This window comes from Passer domesticus, chromosome 9, assembly GCF_036417665.1.
Source record: "Passer domesticus isolate bPasDom1 chromosome 9, bPasDom1.hap1, whole genome shotgun sequence".
Classification (NCBI taxonomy): Eukaryota; Metazoa; Chordata; class Aves; order Passeriformes; family Passeridae; genus Passer; species Passer domesticus.
Window position 1 is genome coordinate 25,432,506 of NC_087482.1, and position 13,600 is coordinate 25,446,105.

General features: G+C 45.4%; 1 protein-coding gene across 1 annotated transcript in view; it reads right to left on the reverse strand.

Moving 5' to 3' along the window:
* The window catches only part of NUP210 (nucleoporin 210), a 49,465-nt gene extending 36,297 nt beyond the window's left edge, over positions 1-13,168 (reverse strand). Inside the window, exons 1-6 of the mRNA XM_064432156.1 lie at positions 12,987-13,168; positions 4,667-4,803; positions 3,775-3,906; positions 2,475-2,571; positions 835-985; positions 380-512 (exon numbers count right to left, since the gene is read on the reverse strand). Of these exons, the coding sequence (XP_064288226.1) occupies positions 380-512; positions 835-985; positions 2,475-2,571; positions 3,775-3,906; positions 4,667-4,803; positions 12,987-13,138 (802 nt within the window). The 5' untranslated portion in view covers positions 13,139-13,168. The remainder of the gene's footprint in view (positions 1-379; positions 513-834; positions 986-2,474; positions 2,572-3,774; positions 3,907-4,666; positions 4,804-12,986) is intronic.
* Positions 13,169-13,600: the final 432 nt, after the last annotated feature.

A 13,600-nucleotide genomic window follows, 5' to 3' on the forward strand; every position in this document is an offset into this window, starting at 1 on the left:
CTCACTCACATTTATACAGGCTTTACTTTGTGAAGCAAATCCATTTGCCAATAAAACATTTTCTGTTAGAAAAGTTACTAATATAAATTTGATTTAAGTAAGAAAGTCAGTTCCTTAGTGACTGTCAACTCTAAAATGACAGTGTTAGCTCCTATTTTAAGTTACCCTTGTCTCTACATCCTTGACAAATCTGCAAGAGTATATTCTTAACATTCACTAATTTTTTTTTACTGAAAGAACTACACAGCTGTATCATTGTGTGCCTTAGGAAAACAGTATTAAACATTAACAAAGCAGTTTAAACACAATTAAAATTTCTCAGCAGTTAAAAATTCACACAAAGCATTAAAAAATAAAACTGAATGAGAACAGAACAAACCTGTGATCTTCCCTTGCCTCAGTTTCTGAACTCTGTACTGAATTGATGTTCCTACCAGAAGATAAATGTCATATGCTGGATTTAAAAGGATGTTTTCCAAAATAAGCAATCTAACTTCTGCAGGGTGTACATCCTGTTGACAGAGGGGAAAAGAAAAGTAACCACATTAAAAGCAGCTCATTTGTTTGAAACAGACCATGCAGCAGGAACTTAGAATCTGGAAGTGAAAACCATTGCTGCAATTGGCTCTTTAGTTTCATCCCAACTGTTGTCACAACAGGGCAATGCAAGGGACAGTGAATGGTACAGAGATCTGCTCTGTGCACACAGTGCAAGAATGAAGAAAAAAATCACGTCGGTATGAAGATCAGTTTGGAGAATACAGAAAACCTTGAGACAGATGCTCATTCAGAAATTTAGAAATCCATCTTCTCCCCAGCATGCTGAAACCTTACCTTATAGATGCTTTCCTGAAGTCTTGCCTTTAATTTAGAACTCCCTGTTTTTATTCCAGACACCAGAATAGTATCTCCTTGCTTGGCAACTTTTTCCATTTCCAATATATAGGAAGGTGGGATGTAAGTGGATTCTAAGAACTTGAGTATACTGAAAGGCGAATCACAAAGTGAACAGAAAATTGTTAATCAACCTTTTTAAACCCACAGAGAAACACCACCAGCATCTACTCCCAGCCACTTCCATTTCTAAGCCAATTTAAGATGTTTGCCTGGGACCAGATATCCAAATTTTACTCATTCTTTGAGGTATCTGCAGCTAATTTCTGTAACAGATAAGTTTGTCTGAAGCTTGCTTGGGAGCTATCAGAGGACTGCACATGTTGTCTATAATGACCCCTCCAGTTTGTTCAGTAGGTGAGACTGCAAAAACTCTCCATGTTGTAGAAGAACTGATGTGCAAGACCCAAAGCTTATGTTTATAAAAGCACCAGCTCAACAAACCCAGAACGTAACTCTGACCTCCCTCAAGAAGCCAGGATGTATTTAATAAATTACTACGAAAATCATCTACAAACAGAGAACTTGTAGTAACTGTTAGAAATTTCAGTGAAAAGTGGCAGAAGAGAGGGAAGGAATTTGCCATGAATGGGCAAGTGACAGGAAATTTTGGAAAGCGAAGCACGTTTTTCAGGGTGTCACCTTCTGTATGCACATGTTTGGCTTCATGTGCACGTTCAGAGAAAAACCAGTAGAGCCATATGGAGAACAGTTACGGATATTAACACTTTCATGACAATTTATGATTTATTTCACAAAACCACCTATAAAACATTTTTAAGCATAATCATAGTTATGCTAACAGTAGAGCATATATCAATACTAGTTTGGTTAAAACCACATCAGCAAGTACCTATACTGAAAGAAAAAGCTCAATATGTACCAGGACTTGGGATATCCAGTCCCATTAAGCCATTCATTCTGGCTCTCACTCAGAGAGAGCAGCTTCAGGTGTATTATGGGCTTAGCAGGCTTTCCCCAGCCAGTGCTGCTTCTCTAAGGCTGCAAAATCAGTTTGTGTTTGCCCAGGAGCAAAGTCTTGCTGGCTCCCCCCACTCCACCTGCACTGCATTTGGAGTGCCAGTTTGAGGATGGAATCTGGTTGGTAACCATTCTGCTCTGTAGAAGAACTGGTTTCCCCACAAGGAATCCCCCTATTTCAACACCAGAACTAGATGTCCACTGACATCTGAAACTCTTAAGGTTTGGAGAGCTCCTTTCTGAAATGGAAGTGGACTTTTTTTCCTTAAAAAGCTAAAAATAAAAGTCTGCTGAAATCCTGAGATAACAATCTTACTGATAAATCTTCTTTTTGCATGAGATGTTTCAGCAATATCAACAATCACATCTGTTTATTTCTAATTATTGCATCAGAACTCCCAGAGCTGCTCACTATCAGTTAAACTAAACAGAGAACAAAGTGCCCAGGCTGTCGAGTAGGTTAAAAAAACCCAACCTAAAACAACTGACCCGTAACATTATAATTTTAGGCATCAGTTCAATAAACTGCCTAGGTGTGGGGAAGTATTTTTTACACATCAGACTGAACAAACCTTTGAGACCAAAGGAAATTACTTTACCGTAGAGCGTTGTGGGAGTCTGAGAAGCCATCGGCCTCTGGGTCCTTCACCACTGTCCAGTCAAACACCAACCCTGCCAGAGTGCTGAAAGTGTTTCCTACAAATCAAACAACTAGATTAAAACAAAAATGGACACCAAGCACAGAGTCTTCCTGGAACATAAACCATTAGTTATTTCCCTGGGAAATTTCTCTATTTTCCCCCTACAAGAAGAACCATAAAGCACCCTCGAGTTTGCACAACACAAAGGCACGAATCAGTGGTAATCACACATCCTCTGAACAGAGAGAGACACAATTCTCTCCCAGGATTTTCCTGGGAAACTGTAAGAAAGCTCAGAGAAAACAATTCTTATCTCCATTTGCTGCACCTATTGTTGTGAACATGTGAAATGTGTTATGGAGTTTATTCACCAAAGAGAGATTTCTTAATTGGACTCTGGTGATGGTGTTTTGGATTCACTGACCAATTGGATCCATGCCCTGTCTGACAAGGGTAATGGGTTTTTTTGCATAGTATAGTATAGTATAGTATAGTAATAATAAAGCAATTTATCAGCCTTCTGCAATCATGGAGTCAATGCTCATTACTCCCCGTCAGGGGACTGCTGCTACTATATGAATCCAGCACTATATATAGGATAAAAACAAATTTACTTTTCATTACTAATATATCACCATACTTCACCTGGCATTCATAGTTTACAAACACAGGTGGGATAGGCACAATAACCAAAACAATTAATTCCACCTTTTACAGCAGCTTGACGCATTATTTCCCTTCAGTAGTTGTCCTAAAAGTCCCTTGCTTGGAGTGCTATGTGTGCACAAAACTTGACTGTTGAAAGCATAGAATTCTTACCAGATCATTGCTCTTTTTCTGATGCTACAGACTGCAAAAAGCAGAAGTTTTCTGCTCCTATTAAATAACAATGCATTCAGTCCAAATGCACTGACTCTTATGAGCCCAAATAGTGTGTCCCAAAAGTGAGTGTTTGTGTAGTAATTAAACAGATTGAACAATAGGTGGTTGGTCTCAAACATCACCTCTGAACCTGCTGTCAGATACCCGACTGTTCACAAAAACATCCTTTTGTAAAATTCTTTAGACTACCTCAGCTCAAAAGAAAAAAAAAGAAAAAATGAACAGACAACTTCACAACGTATTATCCAGAGAAACTCCTTAAAATTCTCCACTTGGCTTCAAACAATCAACACTGTGACAAATAAAGCTAGTGCATGTATCACACAGCTAGAACTTTCAATATATATATTTAATTTCCTACAAGCAGATCTCTTACCTTCTGAATCCAAAGCATGAATTTTGAGCTCCAGTGGTGAATCCTCAAGGTAGAGCTCTCTCGTTGTGGACACAACTTGAATGCCATGAATTAAATCAACGATGGCATCACAGCGAAGCACTTGTCCAGTAACTTCAAGAGACATCAGAAAGAGCACAAGAAAGTACAACACTGCATGTGCTCATCAAGAACAATGAGAAGTCAAAATTCACCTCACATTTAGCCAGTGACACAAGACACTGATACTGAAGGAAATGAAACTTGGTCATGACCTTGATGAAGAAACTCGTGGTCAAACGGTGGCTCAGAAAGCAAGAAAAACAGTTCCCTTCCTCACTGGACTGCAGAAACTCTGATTTCCATCTGCACTGACAGGTACAGGTGTTGTCTGGGAGTGCTTATGCTGAGTTGCTACAGTGCTCTCAAGTCCCACAGAAATTAATGGCTTTTACCCACAGACAATAAACGCTCATAAACTCCTTCAGTTAGTGACTGCATGGCATTTAATTGGCTATCTGGTTTTGCCTCTCTGTCACTATAAAAACTAACCAGGTATATTGTATGACTGACACAAAAGCAACTGCCACCTTTTTCAAATGTGAAGCATCTGAATTTGCGCTAGTCATTTTTATTAAACACTTTTTTACATTTCACTCACCCCCTCAATTTGTAGATTTTGGGGGTTGGAGGTTTTAAGAATTACTTTTATCCTGGGTGTATCATTACAATCATCAACACTTCTCTAAGGCAAACAGAAGCTAAAACCACGCCCACAGAAAGTCTAAAATGACTGTGCATAGGAACTGAAATGTGCCTGTGCACCTCTAGGTCTCGGCTGTGTTCCCAGAGGCCGGCAGGATGCCTGCAGAGGCAGCGCTTTGCTTAGACTCACGTGTGTCCTCGGCAGAGATGATGGCGGTGAGGCGCGTGGGCTGCGAGGAGCGCGCCTGGACCAGCGCCCTCTGCGAGCAGCGGCAGCCGGCCGGCCCCAGCGGCTCGATGCTCGCCACCTCCGGCCGCGTGGACGACCTGCGGGTGCGGAGCTGTCAGCACGGATGTAATGAATAAAAAGTTATCTTTTTTTTTTTTTAAGGTTGCAGAGTTAAAACAAATTGGACCAGTGCTGTTAAGTTAGCTTCATTGTTAAGAGTTCTTCTTCAATTACCTGTTAATGGTTGGTGATTAACCATTGTCCCCCTGAGGCTTGCCAGGGACCCTGCAGGTACCAGGAGAATGGGAGTGGCATCAGAGCTGGTATGCAGATGAGAAAAGCATTGCACTAATTTTTGCAGTTTTCCAGGAAAACCCCTCAAAATTACGAGCCAACATAGAACTGAGTGACCTAAGTGATGTCTAAGGATGGGAGCATAGTCCAGTGCCTGCTTGGATCCTTTTGGTTTCTCACCCTAACCTGAAAAGATGTTGATTAGAGAGACGACCCGGGTGTTGGACCAAAAAGGCGGAATCTCCTAATCTCTGGTGAGGACGGAATCCCCAGCTCTGCCTGCAGACCAGCGGACACAGCTGCATCATCCTCCTCCTCCGTGCCACTCCTGGGAGCAACGGCGGCGTGGGCGCGACCCATCAATTTCTCCCCACCTGAGCTGATTCTTTTTAATAAAGGCATTAAAAAGGAGAAAGATCTCCTGCCCATTTATTTCAACGGGCATCACAGCTCTGCCTTCAAAGCTGCCCCAGCAATTCACCTGGGACATGCTGCCTGGTCAGCAGCTGGCTTTGGGAAGAGCTGGATGGCAGCAGCTCCTCGAGGACCCCAGCCAAGACAAGCGAGGGCTGAGGACAGGGAAAGCCTAGGCCAGAGGCAGGGCAGGCAAGCTCAGCATTATCTCCACTACATAATCAAACAACCTTCCCCTAAACCCACGGAGCAAGCCAGGGCATTACTTAGTGGACCCCAGCTCTCCTTTCCACTGCACCAAAACCGTCAAAATAAAACAACAACAAAAATTGGGAGAATTATTAAAAACCAAACCTCTTGGAAGTAAATCTGAGCTAGCAGCAATACACATCGGAGGGGTAACTGCAGTGAAAAGTTCCAGCAGCCAAAGCCCTCGGTAATGACTCCGGGCCTTCAGCCCCGAGCCCCGAGCCGGTCCCGGCTGCTGCTGCCCGGCCGCGCTCACGGAGCCGGACAGGGAGGGAGGGAGGGAGGCAGGAACCCAGCCCAAAACAGCCCCCGCTGTGTGCTCGGGATCTGCTCACAAGGGCCCTTTGAAGGATTAAAACAATGAAAGCAAGCACTGATGGGTGACAAAGCTGCCCGGGAATTGCTTCTCCGGATGATGACAGCAACTCTGATGAAAACGCTGCGCTATCTGGTAAATGCAACCTAATCCGGGCACTGGATCCCCCCGGTAAAGATGGGGAAGGTGGATGGGTTTGGACCTTTTTCCTGGAAGATGTACAAAAATGCCTATCTGGGATGTGTGGGGAAAATTCTGTAACCCAGCAAGGAGCAGGACGGGAGATCCAAACAAACAGCAATGTCATGTATGACTGAGACCCCAGTGACAGGTTTCACCTCCTTCTCTTACTGGCACAACCAATAAATCCACACCAGTGTAAAACTGAACTTCTCCTTAACTAAAATCGTATGTATTGAAAAACAACACTTCACACTGCACTCACTTATCTGAGAGTTAACAGCTGCAGTCCAGGTGAGCATGGACCTCTGCTTGTAGCCACTGCAATAAAACTGCAAATCCTGTTTGGAACCTTAAGCTCCCAACAGTATTTTGCTTACATAAGGAGTAATTTTAGAGGATTTTTAAACAATACCAACTGCTGACCCAGAATTTCAAAGTACTTTATCTGATCAAGGAAAAAACAGCCCACAGCAGTATGCAATGGGCAATTTAAACACCAATTAAAAGCTTAAACCTGAAAATTGTTTGTTTATATCTGGTCTATATACCTAAACAATGTACACAATAATGTGCATATTTTTTATAGTAGGGTTACACTGTTTCTAAAATAATACAGTTTTCTGTATTAGCAGCATACAGCTTTACTCTAAAGAAATTAAATATGTTTTAGAGATTAAAAGTGAGCAATTAGTTATTTTCCTGCTGTTCTGCTGTTCTCAGGCAACCATGAAACAGTTTTCCAACACTGAGCAAGTTTCTTTAAACAATATTAGCATTCACAACAAGTAAGGCTTTTCCTGTACTTGCCTGGTTGGCTTTTGAAGCTGAGCATGTGCATTTGACTTAGTCTGCATGCAGGTATTTTTAAGTAAGTACTGTATGTAGGAAATTGACTTTTATTTAGCTCTTTACACTGCTTAATACTCTCTGCCATTAGATATTTTGTTATTAATTTGAGGATTTTGCATTCTTGCAGTCTGGTATTGATTGTGTTTACAACACAACAGGGGTTTCACTGCGGTTTGTATTTGTTCTTTTAATATCTGGCTATGAATTGTAATACAAAACCACTGTGGTTTGCATAATAGCAGAGCTGTAAAACGGAATCTAATTACAGGATACTTTTCAGACTAGAAAAAGGGAGGAAGAAAGATCAACAAAAATTAAATTGTAACTGTAAACATACATACACTCCCCAATTTTAAAGGAACTTTCAAACTTTTACAGCTAAAAGCAGTACACTGCAGTAAAGAAACTGAGATTAGACACCATTTGGCTTCTAGCAGTAGTTTAAGAGGTAGAATATCAGCTGAATGTCTTTTTTTTCTAATACAAATTTTACTCAAATGGGCCTTTCTGAGGCTTGGTTTTGTATTGATTTATATTTAAAAACAATCTGCACGAGTAGTGTTTTTTCCAGCAGAACACAGGAAGTATCTGATGACCCCTCTATCATTCAGCAATATCAGAAGCACATTCTGTTTACAGCTACCTGGATGCAGGGCCAAGCACAGAGAGGCAAAGGCATTAATCAGCCAGGCTGGGCATTACAGCAGCCCTATGCTGGGATCACTACTGGGTCCTAGATGGGCAAGAGAAAGAAACTTCAGCTTTAAGTGAAAAAAACCCCACATTTTATATCTCCTGCCAACTACAGCAGCTCTTCAGCAGCGTGTCAGCGTGTGACATTGAGAGCTGGGCTTGTCAGAAGGCAAAATTAGATCCTGAGAAGACAGCAATGGGAAGCATTTCTGGCACTTGCTCTGGATCCCATGCCAGCGCCTGTAAGAAACAGTAAGGCAGGGAGGAAGCACTTGAAAGAAGAGTGAGGAGGGAAGGGGGAAAAAAGCTCACAAAAGTCCCCAATCTGTATTTCCCTCAGAACAAAATCCTACTTGCTGAGGAATGAATGGCACCGGCAAAGAGGCTGCCAGTCCTCTTGTCAATTTCTGCTTCATTCACCATTTCCTTTCCCCTCCAGGGCCCCAGACAGAGCCATGTGCCAAGACTGTATCCACACATCTACCCAAACCCATACCTGTGTTCTTCATTGACTGCTCTGTAACACCACGTATCAATACCTCACCAGATTATACTTCATTTATTTATCAGATGGTTCAAAGATCAGGCACCCATTCCTGTTTCTCTCCCTGGCAATCCTCTGTTGATTCTCATTGCTCCAGTGTTTTATGCTGTTCTGCCAGCTCTTCAGACTAAACTCAGCTGACTGAGTCAGCAAAAATCCACCTCTGTGGAGCTGCACCACAACTGTCAGTTGATCTGATTTTTAGAATTTTACCAGGCATTTGGGCTGGTATGCAGTCAGAGGGAAACTGGGTAGTAAAAGTCTCCAAGAGTTTGGGAAGATTGGACTGACCAGCAACATTATATAGTTACTCTTGGAACTAAAAAAATGTGAAGAAGTCTAAAACATTTATTTCATGAGTGTTCAGCAGTGAAATGTTGCCCAAAATCAACAAGTCCCAAATCCTTCTGTCTGCAGGCAGGTGATGCTCAGACTGAGAAAAAGCTTTTTTCAACAGTAAACTTGCACTGATATTCACACATCAGCTAAGGAAAACAGTATTTTTTCTTGTGCCTCCTGGTCTCTGTCAGAACACTTCTGCTACAGACTCACACCCCCTGCTCTGTTTCTGAGCCAACACTCTCAGGTAACACACACACACCTGAGCCACAGCAGCACAGCCCCTCTCACTTTACCACCTAGCACACCTCAAACCAATTCTGAGCTCCTGCTGCCACTTCCAAGAGCCTTAAGCCCTGCTGGGAAAGCACAGCCAAATATCAGGGAGAGGGATAACATCCTGCTGCCCACTGCAATGCCTTACAAGAGGGAAATGCAGAGCAGGTGAGAGGCATAGAGAGGGATAACAAACATTTAAGATGTCACTTCACAATATGGAAGTTAACAGTATCTCACACAAAACATGTTTCAGTGAGAGTCAGACAGGTATTTTTAGACCTGTGGTAAAGCAGGTGATCCAGGAAGCAACACAATTCCCAGATTACCAGAGATGACACTATTGGTCTTAGAACAAAGCAACAGATCTCAAGGAACAACACTACTGATACAGATTTTTAAAAGCACACAAGCCAGCACATGGAGAAATAAGATCAATTTATAGCAAAATCACAATAAGGTAAGAAGCTAGGAAATGAGCTTTGCCAGCCAACTACTGTGACAGCAGCACTGTGCAGTGGGTTTGGGCTCTCTGGAAATACCTGTGCATCCCACAGCTCCAACACCACCTGGCCACTGCACCTCTCCCTTTACTATGCCACCAGCTCCTCTGCCATGGCAGTTACCTCAATACAACCCTCTCAGTGAGGGCTACCAGTAGCACACACAAACCTTTCATTACGGTGGCAATAAAATCCATTTCCACCAGCCCTCACCATGTATCTCAGTTCTACACTCCATGAAATAATGACATAGGTAAACATATATGTACACTGAAGATAATTTCTGCTACAAACACCCAGCCATTTCCTTGCGGGGAAATGGGTTTTTTGTGTGTGTATCCCCATCCTCCCCACAAAAATGTTACTATGGTAAACAGCAGGTTTCAAGGAGAAAATTCTGTTTCTGAATGTTTTCATTCTTTCAGGTGTAGTTTCTGGATTAAGGTAATTAAAAGACAAATACAGATGCAATATAAATCCTGCACAGACTGTATTTTATGCCTGAAGATAGCACCACATAGAATATTTACAGATAGAAACAGTGTGCTTTGAAAACAAAGCTTTTCCCAAAAATTAATTTTAATATAAAGGCAACCCAAACTCCAGAAGGCATGAGCATCTTGAAAATCAGAAAATACTTTAGAGCCATGCTTGTAACTTTACCACTACTCCCAGTTTGCTGGGATGATGACAGAACTTGACCTTTTCCCTCTCAATCAGTGGAGCTCTCAGACACCACTACAATCGCTTTGAAAATATCCTACTTTCAGAGGTAAACTTGAAGGTTGAAAGGGAAACTGGGAAAAAAAGAAGGTCACAGCATGCTATAGACTGATCTTTCAGGAAATTGGACACTTGTCTTTGAATTCTGAATGCTTGAGATGAGTAATGCAGACCTTCAAAAGGTGTCATTTGCTATCAGATGCTGCTGTACAACCAGAACAGCTCTCATAGGCCACCTCTAACCCCCCAATCTCCCATGTTACAAACCCCCAGTCCCCTCTCCAGACACAGAGGGCCTGAATCTGACCATTTCCATTCAAATCCCTGCTTTCACACACACACACACCCCCCCATCATTTCCCAAATGTGAGGCAGTCACTCCTTCCCAAGCCATTGCATTTGGTACTTCCTAACTTGTTCAGTTCAACAGCCCCTGTCCAGTAAGAGCTCCCTCAGACAGGAAGGGCAGGAATCCTGTCAGCGAGTGGCTGTGCTGCTGCTCCTCCAGGCACATTTCCTTCTAACCCCCACAGCTCCAGGCCTGTGGGACAAGGATGCAGAGGGAGAGAGCCCAGATGCAACTGCTGCCTCTGCTCAGGCACACACAGACACACAGAGCTTCTGCTTCCTCCAGGGGGTTTGCTGAGCACACCTCAAGTTTCACAACCCACATCCTGCCAGGCCTTGCAAAGCAGAAGTGAATAAATGCCCATTTACAAGCCACAGAAAATAAGAGCACACAGAAGGTGAACTGGGTGTAATTTCCTTAAATCTCAACCAAAATTCATCTCTGAAGGGCAGAGGGAAAGGATGGAAAAGGATGTTGAGGCCTGTCTGCATGAGGGATATGAGTCATTGCATACTGGCAAACAGCACCAGTAGAACATGCTCTGAAGTGCACAAAAATCACCTCAATTAGAGAGATGAATGTGGGTCAAATCTGGCATTTCTCTGGAGACAATCTTACATCTTTTCATTTGCAGACTTCAGTGAGATTAGCAACGATCTCCATGCTTCTGACAGTGGGATAGCATCTGGCATGTGCAGGAATGGCTGCAGCCAACCCAGCATCACCTCACAGCTCACTGGCAAACAGGAAAGGGAGTCTACACTTCCAGATTTTACTAGTGCTTTGATGAGTTTTGGGGTTTAGCTTTATGCAATGTAATTTACCTCACAAACCAAAGCCTTTTAAAGGCTCAGCAGCCTTCAAAAATTCGAGTAAGGAACGAGAAAAAACCCACAGTTGTGAGATTTTCACTGAAGTGATCCATTAAAAATTAAATTACATGACCACAAGCAGAGAGCTCATCTAATAACTTTCATTTAGTTGACTTCTGAATAAAATTAATTACTGCTCTTCTGCATAAGCACCCTCAAATATATAAACTGTAACAGACCAAAGGTTTATACCCAGCCCAGAGATGAGAAATGTACAACTGAGCAAAGAAACAGAATTAAAATATAGCCCCTTAAGATGCATTTCAGTAACTGTCACATGCAGAACAACTGCAAACTGCTACACACATCCATCTGGCACACATGGAAGTATCATCCTAGAGATACCTCAACTGCTGCTTCTTTTTCAGGTGGGTACCTCCTCATTACTGATTAAGTTGCCATTCTGGAGCTCGATGGAAAGGAGTTGGCAACATTTGTTTAGCATGAAGACTACCGTGAGCTTTCTAAATTTGCACATGCTGTGGGATTTGCCTTCAGCCGGGGTGCTCAACACCACCCAGTCCTCCCCCCTGTGCAAGGCAGGAAGGGGGCTCCCAGCCAGATGTTCCTGGAGTACATCCCACGTGCTCAACACTGAGAAAACCAGGAAAGCTTTCACTTTTTAAAACTCGACTTCATTGTCCCCAGGTGAAGTCCTTAAGGGTGCTGTTACCTACACTTACAGCAGCACTGAGAGGCTCCTGACTTAGCTATGAATCATGTCCACACCCTGAGCTCAAAGCTGTCAGGACCTTCATTACCAACTACTGCAAGGAAAGGGCCATTTCCACACCAGCAGCAGAGTGGCTGCTGTCCCCACATGGCACTGAGGCCGTGTGCGTGGGGTGGCACTGAGGCCGTGTGTGTGGGGTGGCACTGAGGCTGTGTGTGTGTGGGGTGGCACTGAGGCCGTGTGTGCGTGGGGTGGCACTGAGGCCGTGTGCGTGGGGTGGCACTGAGGCCGTGTGTGCGTGTGGGGTGGCACTGAGGCCGTGTGTGTGTGGGGTGGCACTGAGGCTGTGTGTGTGTGAGGTGACACTGAGGCCATGTGTGTGTGGGGTGGCACTGAGGCTGTGTGTGTGTGGGGTGGCACTGAGGCTGTGTGTGTGTGAGGTGACACTGAGGCCGTGTGTGTGTGTGGGGTGGCACTGAGGCTGTGTGTGTGTGGGGTGGCACTGAGGCCGTGTGTGTGTGGGGTGCACTGCGGGAACGCAGGGCAGCAGGGCGAGCACATGGGGGTGCGTGGAGGCAGAGTGGGCAGGGTACACGGAGAAGCAGGTGGAGCGTGTGTGCGGGGTACGAGCAGAAGCAGGTGGACACGTATGGGGTGTGTGGGTGGGTGCACACGGGCTGTGAAGCACATGTCGGGCACGGAGCCATGGCGGGAAGCTTCCCTTACAAGCAGGGACCTTCTGCTCAGGGCCCGGCCTGCAGACACTGCCCTCCTCCAGCGGGTTTAACCCACACTGCACAAAACAAACAACCTTTCCCCTTAGGGATTATCTCCTTGTCTGCTCCGGCACTGCTGGGCCGCCCAAACCCACCCGCAGCGAGGTAAAAGCGCTGAGAGAGGGCCCGGCTGACTCGGGAGCCGTCAGGCCCCGCCGCGGGCCGAGGAGCCGCCGCAGGTGCCGGCGGGGGGAGGAACGGACAAAGGGCGGCGGCACCTGCACTCACCATCGGTAGCAGCCCTCGCTGGCCTCTAGCGTGAAGTTGACGCGGGTGCCGCGGGTGAAGGGGAGCAGCACCTTGGGGGTGTTGAGCTTGGAGGAGGCGGTGAAGTGCAGCAGGAGGAGCAGAGGCAGCGCCCCGGGCGCGGGCAGAGCCATGCTGCGCGCCGGCGGGACCCGGCGGGGCGCGAAAGTGCGGCGGGAGCGGCGCGGCGGGGCCGGGCAGGGCGGCCCGGGGGCAGGGCCTCCCTCCGCCCTCCGGGGCCGCGCCGCCCTCCCTCGGGGGAACTCCAGCGGCGCCGACTGCAAGGCGCTGGTCGTTTGAAAAACCTCCTTTTCTCCGGGCCTAACCCCAAGCATGTCCTAGGAGTCGTGCTCCAGACCCTTCCCCGGACAGGCTCCAGCACCTCAATGGCTGTTATGTCGTGGGGGAACCAAAGCTAAACGCAGGATTCGAAGCGTGGCTTCTCCCGAGCCCAGCACAGGGGGACGGTCACGGCCCTAGTCCTGCTGCCCCTGGCCTTCCTGGCCCCCTTCGTGCTCCCCGGGCACACGGGTGCTAACAGCCACACTAAGCTATGGTTCATTCATTGTCATAGCATCTCAGAACGGTTTGGTTTG